At 25.6% G+C, this 23991-nt stretch overlaps 1 protein-coding gene across 2 annotated transcripts in view; it reads left to right on the top strand.

The window, feature by feature from the left end:
• The first annotated feature begins 8583 nt into the window (after positions 1–8583).
• LOC107165495 (zwei Ig domain protein zig-8-like) overlaps positions 8584–23991 on the top strand; it is a 233486-nt gene continuing 218078 nt past the window's right edge. Inside the window, exon 1 of one of the 2 annotated variants that reach the window (XM_089223094.1) lies at positions 8584–9050. In XM_089223094.1, coding sequence (XP_089079220.1) covers positions 8975–9050 — 76 coding nt within the window. In that variant the 5' untranslated portion in view covers positions 8584–8974. The remainder of the gene's footprint in view (positions 9051–23991) is intronic. The other variant, XM_089223095.1, reaches the window with a different exon arrangement.

Here is a 23991-nt window from a genome sequence, read left to right as displayed (position 1 = left end):
TCGCCACCGCAAAGCTCGTGTAAGAGGACATTGAAACTTTTCGGACATCTAACACGGTATAGGTACGTCCATCGTTTTTGATCAAAAATAAACACAAAAAACATCAAAAATACACACACACGAAGCGTAAATTAATATTATTATTATCATAGACACACAGACACGTAAAAAAAAATCATTAAATATTATAATAACATAACAATAATTTAACATTAAAATTATCATCGTATCCAATGTTATCAAAATGAAAAATATTAACTGTCACTACTAATACCGAATCGTATCGGATTGTGTTTTTGTTATCTTTCTGCTGCCAATCGAACTTGCGCTCTGCGCGTAACGAAATAAACAAATACATAAGTAACTAACCACGGGAATAACTTTTATTTCAACACCACAATCCATCTCGTCACATATCCCGGCCTACCCTCACACAACTACCTGGGTATTACTGTGCTCTGCTACATGTTCCTCGATCATATATGTCTTTCCCGTCCACGCCGGTATGGTATGTGTTATATTGTATACAAACACATATAGACATAAAGTGTTGGAAATTTTCTGAGTTGCATATAACCTGATTTTTCCAACAAAACATATCCGAGGGTGTAAAACATAAATGTTTTATTTTATTTTATTCGAGGGAATATGTGAGCTGCTCGATTTCGTATATAAGTTATAATATGTATATGGTTGTATACATATATATACCTACGTGTGGCTTACCACTAAAACAAAATGCAGTTGTAAGTTGTAACATGTGTATGAATGTATAATAATATAGGTTAGGTTAAGTATACGTTGTGGATTGGTACACCAGTGGTCACACAAAAGATGAACAGTAGGTATTCGAAATACAAATTCGACGACGACCTTTTATGTATTCATTTCATTATTCAGCTACCTACATCTATACTAATATTATAAAGAGGAAAGTTTTGATTGTTTAGATTGAATAGGCTCCAAAACTACTGAACCGATTTAAATGAAATTTGGTACATAGATAGTTTAGACACTGAGAAAAAACATAGGCTACTTTTTTATACTAAAAGAGGGCTTTAAGGGGCTGAAATAGCCAATAGGGGATGGTATATATTATAACGCCGTACCTGCACGGCGTTGCCCTGGGTGCGCCGACGCTGATATATATGTATACAATCAATTGTACGACTGTTATCGGTATCGCGGCGACGATCTATATTTATATTTAATATATACGTAATATGTCTATACACCCATACATTGTTAGAATAGGTTTCTTTTGAATATCCTATATACTTATACTCCACCCCGATGACCCAGCTGAGTTACGCAGCAGAGTAATAATATAGAAATTACCTTATTACGCCTCTCATAGTTATTAATTTCTTATGTTATACTCACAAACAGTGGCGTATTTATGTATTGAAAAAAAAAAAAAAAATATTTTCTATATACGCCACAGCTGTTAATTATAGGCTTATAGTATAAAATTCTGAACGGAGGAATTGCTTTTAAAATTATTATCCCTTTTTCAAGTGTCAGTCATCTCCTTTCGAGCATTAAAAGTGCTTCAAATTATTATTTTAAGATGATTCCTGGTATAACATCAGATTTTTTATTTGGTCAAAATTGAACACATCTATTAAAGTGACTGACTCAATGACAAGGTACACTCGAAACCTATTTACAGCTGAGAAAATTCCACTGTTTATTCCAAATTTAAAGATAAAATAGAAAAAATAAAATAAAAGATAAATTTAAAAATACTATTGCTTTACTTTTATCCTCAATTTAATTATTTTTCGTTTTATTCTGCATTAAATATATTTCAAAAACTTTAATTTTAAAAGCGTTTCCGATGATCTTGTCTTTATACAGACGAGTGGTGGGAATCATGATTACGAGAATCGAAAATTACCCATGTATAATAGCTGTTGGATTTGGTACAGAATTATACTATAATAATTTATCAATTTATTATTTCCATGCTGTCATCTTAGAAATCCATCATTCAATAGTTTATTGAAAATATAAATAAGACCATATTCAACTCAAAATTCATTAATTCTTTGTTCCTCGTGACAGTTAAATTTCTGCACGATTTAATATCACATTTCAACACCTAATACAAATAAGTAGGTACTGTGTACATTTCAAAATATTTTAATTATGTTTATACCATACTACATTTATAAACTCAATAGTAATTTAAAAATTTAAATATTTAAATTACTAACGCTGTATAAAAATGTCAACGAATTACATATCATCAAATCATATTACATAGATGTACCATGTAAAGTGTATTCCTATAATTATAATCTATATAAGTTTAGGTTAGATTAGGTTACATCATTACGCTACATACAACCGAACGACAATTACATTATATTCGAATTTTCCAAGCATTTATGTTAAATTTTTAACTGAATATTTGTTATAAAATGTGCACAACACTTGGAATTAGCAATGAAAAATTCATAATATGAGCTGGTAACCGAATATTAATATGGAAATTTGGTGTAACTTAAATTAAAATAATTTTATTCTGATTAAGTAAAAACATATTTCTGTACAAATTTCAAATTTAAGACCTCAACAGTTAAATTTGAAAAACACAAAATATTTGTTCAGTGAATCCAAATATTTATGAAAGATTTCAAAATGTTTAATGTAGATTTAGAAAGCTACCCGTGAAAGCAATTTTAAAGACTTCGTTTGTAACATAATTTATAAATAAGCATTGTTGGTCCTAACTCCTAAACATTTGATGTCCCTTTGAAACACTTTAAAATTACTAGGCGCAGTACGTACATGGCGTGTACAAGAGACATTTAACAAAATACTATAGAGCACTATTAAAGCTGTTGAATTTGCCACTAGCTTTAGTGGTTTGAGCAGAAATCGCCGCGTGGTTATTTCCTGAAGTAGTAGACTCCACGCAATTTATGTCCTCCTGACGGGATCTATCTAAATTATAGAGGCACGCGTTTTAAAATAACTTATTGTTTCACTCACGCTTTAAAATAATTTTTTTTATTATTTCATTTTTAAATGAAATAACATATTAATGGAATCGGAAAACAGAGTATAAATAATAATTTTAATTCTCGTTTCAATATCTTAAACTAACATAAAATGTATTGTAAATATTCAGCGATTGCGGTTATATTTAAAAAAATATTGAATGTGTCTATAATGATACCATGATCATAGTTAGGTTAGGTTCATCAAGTTTGATCAAATTCAAAATATGTATATTGTACACACAATTATAAATATTTCGTCGTTCTAATAGCAATACTTATTATTAAATTGATTAAGCTATGGTTATGGATAATAAATTATTGTATAACCCCATGACTTCAAAACATGATGACAGACACACAAAAAAACATACATCATTGTATAATTATACATTCCTCACTCCGTTTAGAATTTAAAAAAAACCTAACTTAATCTAACCTAACCTAAAAATGTTAGCAGTGAAAAATAAATCATGATTTCATACAATAATAATTTAATTCACAGTTTTAAAGTAAGTACTTATATGTTTTTTCACATATTATATAGGTATTTAACAATTTCAGGTAAGATTTAAAATAATGTAGAATACTGACCTTTTTAATGTTGTAGCTTCTCCAAACACTGACATCGGTTAAGGATAATTTAAATTTTTTTTTCATCAGTGGCTGCATAATTTCTGTTATTATGATGACACAACAAATAAAATTAGTGTTTTTCATCATACCTATCCAATAGAGCATGTTAGTAACTTAAAAGAAAAAAAACGATCTCTTTGAGTGTATTGATCGAACAACAAAATATAGTACCATCTGATCGAGTACCTATATAGTTGTTAAGGGATGTAATTTACACAAATATAATTATTAGCTCCCTATAAACAATTTTTTGGTAAAAAAAATTTAATGTTATTAGTTGCTGTGGGTGAGTTGCGGCCCGAGTAATTATCATAACTTATGTGTATTTGACATATGCGGTGTTGGCTATACATATACATAGCGATAAACGAAATGTTCGATACGTATTATATCTTATAATATATGTGAGATAGATCATTTTATCGTATTATTTGCATTAACTACGATAATTGGATAATTTCAAATGGTGAAATGAACATTCTCAATGCGTATTTAGTCGGAAATCAATATTTGTTCGCAATATAAGTTTTGTATCAATTTAATATATTCAACGTAATTGAATAAATTTCGTTGTGGAACTTATATGTATACATTGAAAAATGTATGCCACTTATTATTTATGAAAGCTAAGAATTCCGTTTTCATAAGACGATATAAGATGATATACAACTGTGGACTTATTACAGTGTCAAAAATTATAATTGTTTTATTAAATTATCATATCTGATATAATATAATCACTTATTGGTTTATTTGATTTGATTGTAAAATAATTAAAAATGCATGATAGACATAAATAATTAATTTAGTAATATGTAAAATATACATTATTGTGTGGCCACGATTCGTATACGTACTTCTCATAAGCCCGGGCGGAAATTCACCAACACCGTTATTTAACAAATGTCATTATTGTAAATGTTATATTCTTAACAATACATTGTTAATATTATTTTACATAAATCAAAAAACAAATATAATTTTTGTGCAATGTAAACATTGAAAAATAAAAATATGTAGGTACGATAAAAAAAAATTAAAAATATACCCATATATTGCTGTAGTATATTAGACAACTAGATTTGAGATTACATTTTTAATCATAAAACTATTTTTTTTGATAAAATCGAACTAGTTTAGATAATATTTTGAAATAAAAATATAATAGTTGAGAAGAAAATATGTTATAATATAATTTAATTTTTGATATGAAGTATAGGTAAGTTATTTGCCTAAGAATTATATGATTATAAATTATAATTGATTAACATTGAATACATCCAATGATATACAAGTTACTATGGTAAAATAATATAATTTTAATAAGTAATAACGTCAAATAATTTGTTGTAATAAGCTTTATACAGATTTTTAGATTTAAACATTTTTTTTAATGTTTTTATGTTGAACAAAGATGCAATAATACTTTTGTAGGTATACCTATTAAATTTACTGCCCATAAGACAGTTCAAATCAGATAATTGACCGATCGCATTTTTTTATTTCTCAAATTTTAGCACCAAAACATGTTCAGTTCCCTTGGGGTAATTTATTCTATTCATTTTTCGATCCAATCACACAAGCGCCATTATTCACTTTTAACGTTTTAATTTATACGACGCTGCACTGAACGAATTTCATGGTAAATGGTACAATGAAAGAACCCAGACAGAAAATTTCCAGAAATAAACATTTAAATATATACCTAGGTAACTCTTCATATTTTACCATTATTGTTATTCTTATATTTTTTATTGGCTTTGAATTTAACCGTGATATCATAAAATCCTTGAAAAAACATAAATTAATTAAAATCATTTGTCCTTAGAGTACGGAGTATCTACAGTTAATAATCCAGAACCAACATTTTTAAACGATCATCCACATTCTTACTTTACAAAAAAATACCTTTTCAGGCTCAAATATAAAGTTGAATACAAAAATAAGAAACATATAACCGAAAAAGTTAAATTAGAGAATAACATTTATCTAAAGTTTAAACAACGGCATTTTAAATGACACTGTTATTAAAAATTATTATCTAAATATGAAACCTTAAAATTAATCGGGAAAAACAAAAATATGTATTACAATACGGACAATTAATAATGAATTAATTCGTACGAATGATTTAATTTACATTTTTAAGACATTTAAGGTGGGAAGTAGTACAAATATATAACTTAATGATTTCTAGTAATAGAAACAAAGTAAATATTTGAACAATATAGGTATACAAAACGAGTGGGATTGTGATATCAATAGTCAAAATTAATTGGTCGAAATCTCAGATAACGTTTATAGCAAATTATCTGTTAGTTGTTACGAATTAGAACTATTATCGTTGAATTAATGTATTATGCACCATTATTATACCACTTATCCTGCAGTACGTGCTTCGAAGATATAAACAAGTTCAAATTGGGATAGGCACTTCTCGATACTTGAAAGTTTCAATATTTATCTACAATTTAGTACTTTAAGTAATAAGTATAGTTGAATGAAAAATAATATACCAATTCGGAATTTTTTTCCACTCATCTATCTATAATTTTAACAACTAAGAGTTATAAGTACATTTAGAGATTTCCAGCTGGGATTTCTAGCATAGTGGGCCGAAGCTCCCCCCCCCCGGAAATTACTCAATTGTTAGCGTTTAGGTTTATGGTTTATCCTAATTCATAATAAAATAATTTATAACTTTCATAAATTAAAATAATTTTAGCCAGTGTGTTTCGTAGGCTTATTACACCCACCCACCCTTAATAGGTATTGCAACTGCAATACCTGGACATAGGGATCGGCGCCACTGCCAATTCCTTATATACAAAGAATACCCTCTTTTAATTGGTATATAGTTTGATAAGATACAATTTATTATTAACCATTTTATAGCCATTTTAAATCGGATGAATCATTTTGAATAACTTTGTATATGTATCACATAACTAATATGATATAATCTACACTAAGTGTCAATTGAGCAGGAGTTGTTAAAATAATATTGGAGTGAATAATGTATTAATGACTTATGCCACGCTTAATCCTTTTCTCATGAACTGACGGGTAACAGATAAGTTACGAAGAGAACACGAGTTTTACAACAAATAATGAGTGATAAGTACATGTATACAGTTTAAAACTGTGTAAAAAATAGTATGGAAGCGATAAAATGTAACTCAAAATACATTGATTAGTATTGAAATGAATAAATTACCTACAGCTTAGTTAAGTGCTTTAAAAGCTAAAGTAATTTAATATGTGGATTACCACCATGTGTGTGTGTTGATTGTGGACATAAAATATGATTATTTTGACAATATTTAAAATATCTCACCAGCTCCACACAGTGGTATAAAATATTAATATATGTAATCTTGAAATTAAAAATGAAATGATCAAACTCATTATAACTGTTAATAAGGTAAAATATTTTAAATTATGACATACAATATATAACACCCAATTCAAAGAAAAATACTTAATTACAATAGGGCAGTCGATGTGTGCAATATCTCATCAATAATAATATATTTACGCGAGTGATGTCAATCTTCAAAATACAAAGTATACTTGGAACATAATAAAATAAATCGATCAAAAGAATGGTAGTGTCGAAAGCAATCAATACTGAAGTATTTAAATTTTAAAATTCAACTATTTGAAAAACTTTTTAAAAAGCATTTATTCTCGTAGGAACTTGAAATATACATTATATTGGTAAATATATTTCCATACAGTAATGTATTTACATACATTTTCGTTCAAATATTTTAAATAATTTTCAAAGGTATTTTCAACAAGTACCTACATGGGTACTACAAAATAATGTATTACATTTCTTCAAGTTTTAAACACAATATCGTTCTAATTGACTCCAATTTTCTAATAATTACGCGTGTTTACCTTGTATGCAAGTACTTACTTAGTTACTTTAAGTAAAACTCGTAATGTTTTGAAGTGGTAATCGTGAACTAATAATAATTTGAAACCGTTATGTAAGTAAGTACCCACTTCTTATAATTAAACTACTCGCAAGGAAATTTATTATTATACGTGGTATGAATTTGAAATTTGTAGAATAAGGTCTTGGTTACGATTAGATTATTTAACTGATATAATTAGAATTATTTAAATTATGTTTTATTTGTATTATTGCCAATATTTTAAATGTAAAAAATTACTCATGCTATTAAGTATTACTTTGCATAATGCTAAACCTAAAATTTGCTTTTATTCATATTCAATTCATAATATGTACGGATTATTTTGATGAGAATCAGTATACATAATACAATATAATATTTATTATAATCAATATCAATCTGGAATTTAATTATTTGAAAAACCAAATAACAATTAAAACCTATAAGTTTGTTAAACAGTTAACAATGCATTATTAGTTATTAGTTTATAATGTATTACGCAATGATAATATAAATTATATTTAAAAGAAAAATTAAGTGTCACGACTTTTTCTAGGTAGGAATCTTGGCTTCTTGTGTGTATCAAAAAATATTTTCAGTGTCATCTAACCAGTTACAGTTTCAATAAGTGTTTAAAACATAAAATTTAATACTACAGATATAAATAATATAAATTTATTAATATAATGTATGTGCAGTATCGATTATCGGCTATTAAATAATTCATTCTCGATAGGATGTTATTATAATAATTAATAATAATAATGTGATTTTGTTATTATTCAAACAACAACACAGTATATTACGAATCTAAATGTAACTAACTATTATCGAGTAAATATTTTTTACGTACATATTTTTGTGTTGTATCCATACGTATCATTTACGTTCAGGAGTGACCACTGTGGAGTTTGTAAGTGTTGGTTTTAGCGTTCGGAGGTCGCGAACCGAAGCGCAGAATCGAGAAACTATCCCACGTTCGGGCGGCGTCAAACGCAGAGACCGCGCGGTATAGTCGGCTAGTGAATCACAAATCCCCGTAGAGTGTGTAACGGCCGCTATTGCCGTATGCCGTTGCGATTTTCCGTTCGCTGCCGGGTAAAGAATAAAAAGAAATTAATTTTGAAAATATTTAAGTTTTATCGAATCGTCAGTGCGGGAGGCAAGTTCGTACATTGAAATAAAATAATTCGTAACTATTAATATTCTGTATTACCTATTTTATTTGCATTAATTTCTTGTTTATTTTTAACTTTTTAATTTAAGCAAATCTATTTTAGTTATGTGATTTTTAATCATCATATATTATTATTATTATTATTTCGGCATGACGGATTTTTCGTTGAATGTTATACGTCCTGACTAAAAAAAAAAAATAATAATAATAAAAAAGGATCATACGACATGTGTACAGTGACTGATGGATTTCTACAGTTAAGCGCTCTGTGCTTTTGGATAATTGCTATAGCCAATTCTCAAGGTAAGATATGCGATTGTTCATTTCTATGGAATTATCAAATTAAACACAGGTTTTTTAAATTTCAGCCAAATATTTTTATCGGGTTTTTTGAGATTTATTTTAAATAAGTATAATGACATTTTACAAAAACAGATATAAACAAATTAAACGAATTATTAAAATATCTAGTTATGCTTTTGATTTTTATTAAATTCAATAAATAGTCTATTTTTTGAAAAATTGATATTATTGGAACTTATTAATAAGAATTTATTATTGTAAAATTGAATTCAACAATATGTCAACCTAATATAAAGCTACTTGAACTATTTTTTTGTAACTTACAAATATATTTTTTAGTTAATAGATAAGTAAGTTAGGTACCTAGAAAACATATATAACCTAAATAAATATTTTATAAAAGAGTAATAGAGTCAAAAAATCAGTTTAATACTGTATATATAAATATATAATGCATTTATCAATACTAAGTTTGCATTAACCAAAATGTATACATTACATTCTATCATTACTTTATAAATACTATCATTGTCAAAAATATGTATATTTTTTAAAATAATTTTAAAATTATAATAAGTACTAATTAATTATGATTCATTTTTAGTCATTTTATTCTGTAATTATTGTTTTTCATTCAATATATATATATATATATATGTAATGTATGAAACTATTAAACTATAATATATTCAAGTTGGTTTAAAAAATCAACGAATTTAATAAATAAATTGCTTTGTAGATGTACATTTAATATGTGTAGACTTAAAACACGTCTCCTATTTATTACCAAAATAATGGTAATGATAAATAAAATTTGATTCTATTTATTAAAACAATTATAATCAAATACTAAATAGGTACATTCAAAAATAAAAATATTATATTATGTGACATATTTTAAACCAATACAGATATGGATACCGCAGAAGTAATATCCATATCACCCATTTTAGTTGAAGTTATTAATATTATTTAAAAATAATTTTATTTCTCTCAATTATATAATCGAATAATTAAAAAAATTATAACAATATTCAAATTTCAGTACTAAGGTTTGCATAATACTGACAATCCGTGAATAATAATATAAATTAAATTAAATATGAAGGCCACGTACCTAATCAATATTATAAATTATATATCAATCTATATATTGTTACATTTCTTGCAGAAAATAAATTCCTCTAAATAGTTGTTGTAAAATAATACTTTACAATACCAAGTTAATTATAATTACTAATTAATCATACTGTTCAATTTAAAAAGAAATTGTGTTATTTTTGAAAATTCATAATAAACGACTGACCTCTGGGTTCTTCTGACTTAAAACAAAATATAGTTTGTTATAGGCAACTCAATATAGTTTCAATAACAATAAAACTTTTACTTAGTATATAATATACTTTCAAGAATTTATTTAGCCCGAGAAGTCCGATAAAAGTTTCTTGTACGTTAATATCTCATTATTATTATTGTTGCAACTTTTGGTGTTTTTTTCTCAGAATGTTGTTTCATTTCGATCATAAATAACAATGTTGTTCTCCAAGTTACCCATGCCGTCACCTCCACCATCACGCAATACCAAAATGGTATGAAATTAATTTCACCCGATTCAATGGTTCTTCTGTATAGTATGAAAATAGTAAATATCCTCAAACCTAATTTAAAAAAAAATTCTGCTGATCTTTCGAATTTTACATTTCTACTGCTAAAATTCCGTAAATAGTTTGTAGAAAACAATATCACCGATTACGGTTCTAAAATTTCATGAAATATTTTATTTTTATGAAAAATAATTAAGAATAATGTTAAATTAAATCTAGAGTAGAAATGTTATTAAAATAATTTTACATACCTAGTACATTATACAAATTACATAAAATTCATATAAACATACTTAAAAAACTTTCAAAACACATGAATTACCTAGGTAGGTATATCAATTTTTTAAATCATGTTTATTTAATATTTTATAATAACTAATTAGACATAGTTATAACCAGAGTCCCTATTATAATAATTTATGAGTTAAAACCTTATATAGTATTCCTATTTGAATTAAAAAAAAAAAAAATTATATTTATTAAATCCTTAGTATAATAGTAATATTAATATAATTTACAGCCTATAAAGCTAATATAATATTATATTTGTATATATAAATATTGTATTATATTAGTGTCATCAATTATAATTATAATTTATAAACATCAAAGAAAAACATAATCGTGAACCGATAATCACTAATCAGCTATGAAATCAGTGTAACCATCTAGTGACGATTTTGTCAAACATATCAAAAACAAAAATTTAAATACTATATTTTTCAATATTTTATTGAAATACTTCAAAGTGAAAATTTCATGTGAAATATTTCATACTCATAAGGTCATAACCCTATCATCGATACAAGTATTTATGCATATTTTTTCTATTTTTTTTTCACGTTTTCTTTTATTAGTTATATTATGGACAATGATATATAATCAGCATAATTATGCGAGCATCAAGAGAACGGGGGAGGGACCTAAGATGCTGTTATTCACGATACCTTTCTAGTTCCTATTACATTATTCCTAAAAATATATGAAATATTAGTTTCTCAAATATGTCGTAAGCATTAGAGAACTTTTCAATTTTTTTATTGAGAAATATTGTTAAATTTACAATCTATAGAAATCAGCGTAATAAGGAAATAAAATGAATGAATATAATATGAACATTGGATTCAATGACTTTCTAATAGTAATTTAAGTGTCCAAAAAAATTATATTGAAATAATATAGGTAATAATATTTTGTTTTTTAGACATGCAATATTCAATATTATATTTTAAATAGGAAAACTATGTATTACTGGAGATGAGCAAACTACGTCTCGTGGACCAAATCCTGTAGACTAAGTCCCATAAGTCATGGTTTTATACTATGTATTGAAATTAAAATAACAGGATACAAAATATATAATATACCTAGGTAAAAAATTTTTCTTTTTTGGCTATCCATTTAAAAATCTGCCCATTTTCGTTTTATAGGTATGTATTTAAACTCAATTTTATGAATTTATGAAAAGAAAATACCTTCAAATTATTACTTAAATCATCTACGTGCATGTATGGAATATAATATGTACTACGTAGTATAAATATTCCATTGTGCAAACAGCATTAAATTATCTTTTTCCATCAATGGCTAATATTTATCTAGATTGATGGTATGGGGTACCACACTTAACCACCATTGTGCAATGTGCATGTTTATAGTTTAACACTTTAACAACACACAGGTAGTACCTACCTTTTAACTAAAAATTATATGGAAAATGCACATTATTCCACTCTCCTATTTATACTTTGATCCATACTCAAAACATGAATACTATTATTATGATTTCAAATTAAATATTAATAATGTAAACATTATTAATTTGATAAACGTATCGTAAAATAGTTGTTTTTAAATTAAATGAACTGTAATAAAGGTTACAAAACCCTTCATTTCAACAATATAAATAATACGGAGATTCACTTGCACCTAAAAATTATAATATATTAATATGCATTTATGTCTATTCATATCACATTGTATATTGACAAATAAAGGCAAACTTATAGACTAGACCACTAGACAATATTATTATAACTGTGTATATTTTATTATATTATATATCAATGTTAATTACTATGTTCAAAATGTTCAAACTTATGCAGTGAATTTCAATAGGTACATTCATTATTATACAATTAAAATTCTGAAATAATAATGGATACTGTTTCAATTAACATTGTAGTACTGTACTGTTTTATTATTATGATTCAAATTTAATATCATTGTGTATTGTGAACAAACTTGAAACGAATCTAAGTTAATTATTAAGTATTTAAAAATAGATGTAGAACATTTTAAAACTTTAAAATGTCGCACATTTAATAGCAAAAATTTTTAAAATATTGTATAAATATAGAAATTAATAAAGTTGAGTAACTATTTTATAAAATATAATGTTTTACTAGGTACTTGCAAAAGAAATACAAATTACATTTAAAAAAAAATCAAAAATTACTCAAGATTTTTAAGATAGTTTATGTACCACAATTAAGTATCCACAGTTAAAATCATTTTATAACGTCTCTAATTAAATATTACTATCTATACATATATTACTTTGCAATGAACATACGTATATATACACGTTTGAGTAATTTATATAATATGCACGAAAAAAAAATTAGAAGGAATTACCAAGAAGTTAAAATATTAAAAATTAAATAGCTATATAAAAGTACAGAATTTTATTAACATTCATATTTTTAAATCTTAAATGCAAAATAAGAAAATTCTCTTAAAAATTGTCGATTATGTATATATGTATAGTATTATGTACTATACTATTAAAGATTATGTATAAGTACTTATACACCAAATTCACGATTTTATTAAACACAGAAAACATAATTAGGATGAGAAATTAATAATTGGCCTTGTATTATATACAAATATATATACAGGGTGATTTTTTAAGCATGCTCGCCCCATTTTTATGCTTAAATTATGCATATATTCAAATTTTGATTTTTGGAATATTTAAGTGTAGTTAAAGGCGATATTTTTGAGTACTTAGATTTTTCACAACTTTTAAGGAGTATCCTGTAGCGATACCAACTTTGGTTTTTCAAATGACAACCTATATGTTTTAAAGCAAAATGTGATTCAGATAATTTTTCTGAAAATTTTGACATATTGCAATCAAAATTCGAACGAAAACTTCCAGAGTTATTCTACTTGAAATACTAAGGAATAAGGATAAAAATCTAAGTCATACTTAAATGCCTACGTTGTAAATGGATACACGTACATATTTCGCATTTGTGCTATTGTACACTATTGTTCGGTATTTTATTATAAGTAGGTATACCTATGCTATACAAATATTAACGTTGCCATAAAAATGGGGCGAGCATGCTTAAAAAATCACCCTGTATATAAATATATTATACATGCGTAAAAATTAAAATTAAAGATTCAATATTCCAAGAAAAAAATTAAATTTTTTAAAATTGTACTTTATTACGATTTTATCAATAAAAAATCAAAATAAATAATCCATCCATGATTATTAATTAAATAGCTGCCATTATATGTATATTATATGTATATTACATATAGTTTTTCAAAATTTCATGAAACTATATGACTGGAAATTCTAAGTAGGTCTAAGGTATCATCAAAAATAGTATCTTTACAATATAATGTAAATCTCTGATGTCAAATTTCAAATGTTAACAAAATAAATTCCAGTATTGACAAAATTTGAAACTTTTAAATGAAAGTAAATTTAATACAAATTATTAAATACTTGCTAAAATATCATTATTGTGAAACTAACAAATAGTTACCATTACAATAGTAATTACTTGTTAGTATTAAATAATATAAAAACAACAGAAACGATAACAACGCAGTACTAAGTGTACCTATATTTATTCCTTATAATGAATGTTTAAGAGTTTTGTACAAGACCACTGATCAATTTAAATACCTAAAGCTGTTGCAACATTCAGTAGTTCCATAAAATGCAGAGACATTTTAATTGCAGAAGTAAATAAAAAAATAAATATAAACTTTGTCAAACAAATTATATTAAATTATTTGAACAATAATTATTCGCATTTAATTATGCTTAATTCGAGACCATCAATGAAATAAACATAAAAGTAAAAAAACTGAGTATGTATTGTGTATATGTATAATTATTATATACTATTATAATGTACTTACTACTTATCGTTTAGGTATAATATTAAAGGTATGCATTAAAATTAATGAATATAAAAAATAGAACAACGAGAATCTTTAATATCTGATAAACATTTTTATTATGTTAGTAATTTTACTGTTCATAAAATACAACTTTTTGCAGGCGTAATCTAAACTAATCATAAGTCATATTAAAAATTATAGCCCCACTTATTATATTCAACAATTAGGGAAGTTTTCAGTAAATTGTACTAAAAAAAAAAAAATAATAAATTAGAGGCTGAATTTTTGGAAGTGTAAAAACCTAAATACTTACTTAAAAATAAAATCATCAACTTTAAAATTCATATGATGAGTTTGAGGTTATGTTTTCAGTTCAAAAATATGAATACATTGCTATTTTTTATAATTCAATTATGGTATCTATGTACAATATTATAATATGTATCATTCAATGGTACGTATCTTTATATTTAAAATAAATAAAAACCGTAGAATATTTGTATTCAAAAAATCCTAGCAATAAGAACAAAATAGTAAAATATGCTAAGAAAAAAATGGTTTTCTTTCATTATTTCAAGACTTCTGACTAGTTTCTATACTAATTTATACAATATCATTGGCTATTATAACAAATAATATGGATGGTGCAACCTAAATAAATAATAAATTAATCCTAAAAATCATCGTAGAGATATCGTTCATCGACTATTAGAAAATGGATTTATAGGAACACCCATTACAGTTTAAATACGCAATAGATATGTTTCGTAGGTAGGTGATCGTATGTATGTAACTATTATTGCATTATTTACATTCTTAATCATGGGGTTGATAAATTTGATTAATCTAATCGAATATGTTTAGAAGTGTTTAATTTGTCTACAACGGTAAGTGCTTGGTGTAGGACGGAGTGGATGATAGAGAGTGGTGGTCTAAAACTATCCATAGTACCACTGTAAGCAAAATAAAAATCGTCTTGCAATAGATTTATCCAAACAAACATAAATATTAATCATTTATATATATATATAGTAAATAATTTAAAATATTCTTACTTCTTAGTATTAAAAGAAAAAATAATTTTATAAATACAAAATTTTTTATTTTCATTGTATTTGTATATTTGTTATAGTAACATATTCAAACATCTCTTTGATTTTTATGAAAATCAGTGAAATAGTTCAATATAACCGGTTTAAAGTCACTATTGTATCAGACACATTTCATTCATTGAATAATTTTGAAAATAAAGATTCCAAAAATTATCTTTCCAAATATTAAGTTTAATCAAAAACAATTATCGATGATAGTATCTATTTTAAATTGCTATAATAACATCATCTACGATATCGTGTATTTCATTCTAGATACGTGTGCATACTTCAGTAAATATAATATAATTATATTATAATACCAAATTTAATTAAATTTAATGAAAACAATTTTAAATTAAATAAGTAATAAGTCATGTTAATAGAATGTATTCGAGTAATAAAATATTATGAAACTATAACATGTAACCAAAACAATAATTATTTCAGTTGCATCTTTTTGACGTTATATATTATTATTATTTACGTAGAGACTATTGTAAGCCAATTATTTATGTCAAAGAATACAGTTTTTGAGTGTCCGTCGGATAAAAAATTAGAAATCTTACAAAAATTGATCTATAGTTAAATATTAAAAAAGGGATATTATGGCATGTGAAAAATTTGAGTCATCTTCGTTGTTGTATAATATAATAATACGTAATGGAAATAATAACATGTACAACACAAACGAAATATTTTAGTTCTGATTCTGTTTGCATTTTTATTTAATGGATGCGGTATAAATAGAATCATGGTTAAGTACATTATATTATTATTACAGAATCAATGACTTTAATCCATTGGCATTAAAAACAGGAAAATGACCGATTATTCCCAATCAAATAGGCAAGAATGTTCACACTTTTCGCCTAAATTTGTTCTTGAATAATTAAATTAAATAAGATTTTTCACTACTCAAGGAGTTTCCTGTGGTGTTATAAATTTCTGTTTTTCAAATGATAACCTAATCATCCATTTATTTTATAAATTATTTAATAAATAATTTGTTAGGACATTTTTTGAATAATTATAGGGGTTTGGTATATTATGGATGTTTTGCTGTATTTTGTATGAATTTTTGATTATTACACTCGTAGTTATCTACAATATTATATGACAATTTACCATTTATCATAGTTCTTAAAAATGGTTTTAAAATTTTTTAAATATATATATGTTTTATTGTTGGATATATAGTTTCCTTGGTAACTACACAAAGTTAAATCTAAAACTTAAAATTTTAATACGTCATAATTTGCAGAGTAACTATTCGCTTAATAATGCACAGTTCTTGTTTGAAAAACAAATGTTTGTGTATCTATTATCTACAGGACAATCCTTAAGTAAAATAGTATTAAAAACCACAATACCTAGTTAAAAATATCGTCTTTATGTATATTTGAAAATTCCAAAAATCAGATTTTTAATAACTATATTATTGAAGAGAAAATTAAAGTGATCATATTTGGTGAATCGCTCTGTATATTATACATTTATGTTGATATGTATAATGTATTGCTTAACACTACGTTATGTACGAACAAAATTGACATGGAAATATTATGTCATAGTTTGTTGCAGACTTGCAGTACCTACTGCTAAAGTAATACTATCCGTTTTAACTGTGGGGAAATTGTTTTTCAAGCGTTTTTTTTGTCATGTTTTGCGGAGTTTGGCGATTTAAGAAGTGAGAACCTAGTTTTAAAATTTTAAATATTGATAAAAGCTACGAGTTTATGTAAAATATAAAATTGTCTCCTTTATTCAGTTAAAATGTTCATATATATGCTACATACTAAACTCACGGTTATTTAGATTTGTATTCGTACATCTCTAAAATATGTTCAGCCAACGTCGTGTACTATACAAGTATAGTAAGTATAACTAACTTTATGTTTTAGACATGTACAAGACTTGAATAAATAAAACTTATCAGTTCATCACTATAATTATTTTAAATCTGAAAATGTTCTTAAAAGGTATTTTTTTTTTTAGTAAATAAATAACACTCACACACGAAAATAATATATGATGTACAATCGTGTTAAATATACAAAACAATTAATACATTTGAATATATATACTTAAGTACCCAATGCATGTTTACCTATTGAGTCACGTTTAAATCTGATCTACCACCTGAATCATATTTTAGAATTTTTAATACCTAACACAATACACATCCTGCGGTAGATGACCGAAGTGAAATTATAATGTTCTCAGTAAAACCCACTATTCCTGCGTCTAGCTTAAAAAAAAAAATCATAAACAAAGTGTTATCACCATAAGACTTATTTTTATAATGTCTGTGCAATGTACAAACGGGGAAATTCACCATGCATATAATTACATTTTTTCCTTCAATAATAAATAAATTCAAATTCAGGTTTTTAGAACTTATAAACATAAAAAAGACCATATTTTAACATTTTTAAAAAAATTTTATAGTTCCTTAAATTTTGTGGTAATAGAAACTCCAGATTTTCAAATGACATTTTTTCTGTAAATTTGATTGTAGTAAATATCTTTTTTGATACACCTAACTTAAATTTAGAACGAATATTTTTTCAGTTATTAAAATATTTTTTTATAAGAATGATTATGATAGCCCTTAAAAATGGTTTAAAAAATATTTTATATAGATATTATATCAGATCTAGTATTTTTTACACTTGAACTATTCTTAGAAATTGTATGTATTTTATTTTATTTTTTGCTTGGGTAACTACACAATTATTTTATGATCAGCACTTTTTAGAAGAATTGATTTATATAATATTTTAAAAGTTTTGATTTCAACCAAAACTCTGTTGACATATGCACCATATGATATTTTATTGTAGCTAGTACAATAAATCTAACCATAATATTATTTTTCATAGGGTTGTTGTTGGGATGCTAAACATGGATTCTGCAGTGTGCCTACACTATATATTTGTATGCCTACCTAATATATTGTATAATATTAAACTTAGAGTTACAATAGATACATCATACACTACAGAATTATATTATACAATTATGGGAGTATGTGGCATATCTACCAAACGACAGTAATTACATAGAATCGGAGCGTGTTTTAAAGGTGGGACCAGATAACAGGTCGACGAACGCCTAAAAATTCGGAAATTTTTTTCGTTAGAACAGTTATTAATAAATATTAATTATTATATACCTATCTATGTGGTACAGCATAAATAGCTGACAAATTTACCATAAGTATATATAACTGACTATGTTAGTCAAACTTTTGTTCTCATCAATATATACAGGGTGTCTCATGGTGATCTGACATATGGAATAACTTTTGTTGTATTCAATATTTAAAATTTTTTTTTTCTATATAATTCATAGAAAATTGTGCTACATTTTTAGTATAATTTTTTAACAGAAAATAAAAAACTTAAAAATTTATACAAAATTCAAAATATCCTATTTGTGAATCTGATCATAAGGACAATTTTGAAGGTAAAAATATTTATCTAAGTCAAGTAGTTTATTGTTTAGAATTTTTTTTAAATTCAATATTTCTTTAGCTTTATTAATTTGGAACTTAATGGCATTTTTAAAAATACAGTTTTTAAGAATTTGCTTATATGAGTATATTTCTTAAATTATTTACTTATCATATAATATTAAAAATTTTTGTCATACGTTTGATTAGCATAATTATTTTTCGGATCTTTCTGAGACAACCTATACATTAGTTACTTATAAGTTACCTAGACAGTTCATTATATCTGTCAGTTTTTACTTTTTTGTGATCCAAGCATGGTGGTCAAACCATATGTGTATTCATCAAGCATATTCAGTGCTCACGGCTCAACCGCTTTTATATATTATGCTTTAATTATTCATTTATTTAAATTGTTTTTGATTTTTAAAATTTTAGATTCTGAGCGGAGCGATGAATGTATTGATTTTACCATGATGAGTGTGTTTTTTTTTGTGTCTGTCATCACGTTTTGGGGCAGTAAAAATGCTTCGATTTTTGACTTCAGTACCTCGTTCGATCAGAAAGTGAATCTAGTTGGTACTTTGGGGGGGTCAAAAGTAAAAAATTCTTAATACTTTTCTAAATAATTGAGAAAAACAAACTAAAAATTAAGGGAAAAACGGGAAATTTTACGCACACTCATTTTTTGACAAAATCGATTTTGGTTTTTGATGTAACTTTAAAACAAATGACCATAGATACATGAAATTTTCACCTAATGTTTATATAAGTATATTCTATCCACCATGTAATTTTCAAAAAATTTCGACTTAAGTTGAACTATTCATAGGCATTTCAAATTTTCGATCATTATTAGTTTTTTTTAAATTAATATCGATAAAAATCTATTTGTTTGGCAGAAAAGCTTGAAAAATTAATACAAGGCTCTTAACATATTGTTACAATAGCAGTTGAAAATTAAAAGAAATTCATAGTCACAATTATAATATAAGCATTCAAAGTTTGAATTTTGACAAAATACAAAAAATCACGAAAATTCACAAATTATTTTAAGCTAGAAATTCATAAAAAATTTTCTTTTTAAATCTAAGATTTATAATAAAAATTCCACCGGAAATTCAAATTAAATTTTTATGTGCATTTGAAATTTAAATTTTTACAACATTGGATTCTTGGTGTAACTCTAAAAAAAATTACCGCAGATACTTGAAATTTTGACTGAATGTTTATATAGGCGTTTTATATATTTGATAAAATTTTCAAAATATTCATATTTGTTTTGAGCTGTTTACTGACATTTTAATTTTTCAACTTTTTTAGTTTTTTTTTCTATAAATATCGATAAAAATTTATTTGTTCGGTAGAAAAGTTTGAAAATTTAATACAAGGCTTCTAACACATTGTAACAATAGAAGTTAAAAAATATTAAAAATTCGTAGGCACGATTTTTTTTTTATAAGCATTTAAAATTCAAATTTTGAATAAATACGTAAAAATTACGGCAATGTTCAAATTATCTTAGATAGAAATTCATAAAAGTTTTTCTTTTTAATTCTAAGATTTGAAAATTTAATACAAGGCTCCTAACATATTTTTACAATAGAAGTTAAAAATAAAAGAAATACATAGTCACAATTTTTTTTTTACAAGTATTCAAAGTTTGAATTTTGACAACATGTGTAAAAATCACGAAAATCACGAAAATTTATTTTAAACTAGAAATTAATAAAAAATGTTGTTTTTAAATCTAAGATCTTAAAATTTTTAATAATCTATAATATATTCTAGACAGATAAACCGTCTTCGCTTAGAATCGTTTTTCGTATACAACGATATAATATCATTGGGTTCAAATTTAATTCCATCCATTACAGTAACCCACTTGTAACTTACTGTACAGCAGAGCGACATACACGACTTACCCGTTTTTTTAAATTTATTTATTTAATGAACATATTTTTAAATACTTATAGATTGCTTTAACTGTTCCAAGTGTATCATGTACCGATACAAATTTATTTTTATAAACAAACCCCCCTCCTCTCGTATGTTATTTTATGATTGATATGATTTTTTTCTATAAGCTATTAATGTATCTTAACTGATACCAAATGAGTAATTTTTAAATTTTTAAGTTATAACTTATTAAACTTTATTTATTATGACCATCAGTTCTTAAAAATAATTTTTATAAAATAAGTAAATATTCGAGATATTTAATATAGGGCAAAACACTTTCAAAAATTATTAAATTTCAATAAATTAGTAATAATTACTATAATATACTATAATATTCTAATTAGAATAGCACCCATATCCTCAAAATAATACATCATCGTAAACTATTATCTTAAGCACATAAATTTAAACAACTACTCTAAAAGACTACTCGTTTGAATTTCGATTTATAAACATCAACATTTTTGGAAAAAAATCGCCTCCTTAACAATAATTAACATGAAAATAAATCTAGTTGGGAATAAGTATATGTAGCTACAGAAAACTCATAATGCAATTATTTGATATGATCATCGTATACAGTATACTTAAAAATATTCAAAAAAATTAAAAATTAATTAATTCGTTACTAAAGGAACAATATAGGGGTGCACATGTTTGATGAAACACCATCTTAACCTCTATATGTATACTTGTGAGTTATATTATACTTTTAATACTCTATGGTAAATATTATAAGCTGGCACAAAATACACATTATATTATGGTACCATAACTAGATGAACTATAAGCGAATGAAATGCTATTAAACGTATGCTCACCGGTATACGATTGATGATGTGCTTTCAGGCTGCAACAATGGAGTTGTACGCTTTGTGTCATTTAAGTGACGTTAAAGTGTGTACATTTTTGGTTATATTTTCATCCGTTTCATTAAAATAGTTCTCCGCAAATAACCTAAATAATATTATAATATTAATATTTCAACTGTAGTTATTTATTATTGTTTGATTATTAAAGTAATATAATAAATATAAAGTAATGTACGGATGTTAACGAAAAAATTGAGATTGATAAACTTTTACTCAAAACGATAATATTTATTTTGTGTGGCACGCGCATTTTCCATTTAGTGAAGAAATATATAAAAATATAGTAAAAATATATAAATATAGGTGTCTTGGCATCAACGTCCGCTAATTAATGGCTGGTCAAGAACGTTCCCATACCCAGGTATTATAATCATTATTTTTTATTCATTCTATGAACACCATGTGGCGATTTTCCATGCAACAAATAGTTCAGAATATATTGTGTAGTGTGACTACTCACCAGATAGTTTAAACCGTTAGAAAACCCTGGAAGGTAATATAAGGGGTGATTGGGTGAGAAAAGTTTAATGGAGACACGTGTATTTATAGCACTTAGAAACGCATTATTAAAGACAACTGAAGCACGTCGTTATTACAATAAACTCATAAAGTATTTTAAAATCAAAATAACTTTAATAATAAACGATAAGCCACCTATTCATATTCTAGTAGATTCAATTAAAATCACGATATTTATGAGAAAATATACGGAAAGTAGTAACATGACATAGGCACAATTTCAGTTGTTTACTTGGAGAGGATTTACATAAGTAAATTAAAAGGTGGTATAGGGAGACTTCAGGTGACAGGTGCCTATTAAATAGCTGATTACCTTGCACACTTTATTTATGTATTATAATATAATTATTATTTTCATCTTAACTAGTTTTATTGTTATCATTACACTTGTGTTTTGGGAGTTAATAATAAAAATGTATTATTTGATTAATAATTATATAATACATTAATTATTTATAATTGTAATATAATCAGATGATAACAAGACTCTGTTTTTTTTTTTTATTAATAATTTCAATTATAATATAAATCTTGGCAACGGTTTTACTCTATCTCTATTATAATGAAAGTTGTGTATACCTATTTATAATAATTTATATCTTCCACATAATAATTATGCCACGACAAAAAAATACACGTAAATATATTTTGTATTATAATTAATTAAATACTTAAAACTATCTAATATTAAAAAAGTTTTGTAGGTATATTTTATTTTTAAATATTTTACATTATGGATATAGCATTTTAAGGTACAAAATATGGGAAGTCTCTAGAGGTCGACCCCACTAGAGGGTTAATGAGTGAAGTGAACAAGTCAGAGCCCCCTATTAATAAATATTGTACTATATTAACACATGATATACTGTATGAATTATTCTATGATTAACTGAACAAAAAATTGTGAAAGAGGGTAAATGGTTGCGTGCAATGGCAATTATTAAACTGATGAAAGTGTAGAGGATATAATATTATTGTAACAACTCACGAGGGGGCTTAAGAATAAATCCTACAGCCACCGATCGCTCGTCGACCTGTGGATGAGACGTTGCTTTTCTGTAGATGGTGGTGGATTTAAGTGAATGCGTGCGGTGACAAACAAGAAGCTTGCCCAACCCCTCCCTAAACTACCCCCTCACCCGTATCCAAACAGTCGCAATAGTAAAGCCAAATATTACATTATTTTCCCATTGTTAATGAAGTAAGGAAAAATAAAAACCGCTGTTGCCACGACAACACAATATAATAATATATTGCAGCAAAATAATGCACAATGTGAGC

The sequence above is a fragment of the Diuraphis noxia genome, unplaced genomic scaffold, assembly GCF_037042655.1.
Source record: "Diuraphis noxia isolate RWA-SAM2 unplaced genomic scaffold, SU_Dnox_SAM2 contig0003, whole genome shotgun sequence".
NCBI classification, from domain to species: domain Eukaryota; kingdom Metazoa; phylum Arthropoda; class Insecta; order Hemiptera; family Aphididae; genus Diuraphis; species Diuraphis noxia.
The sequence above is the reverse complement of the archived record's forward strand: the minus strand, read 5'-3'. Positions and strand labels throughout refer to the sequence as shown.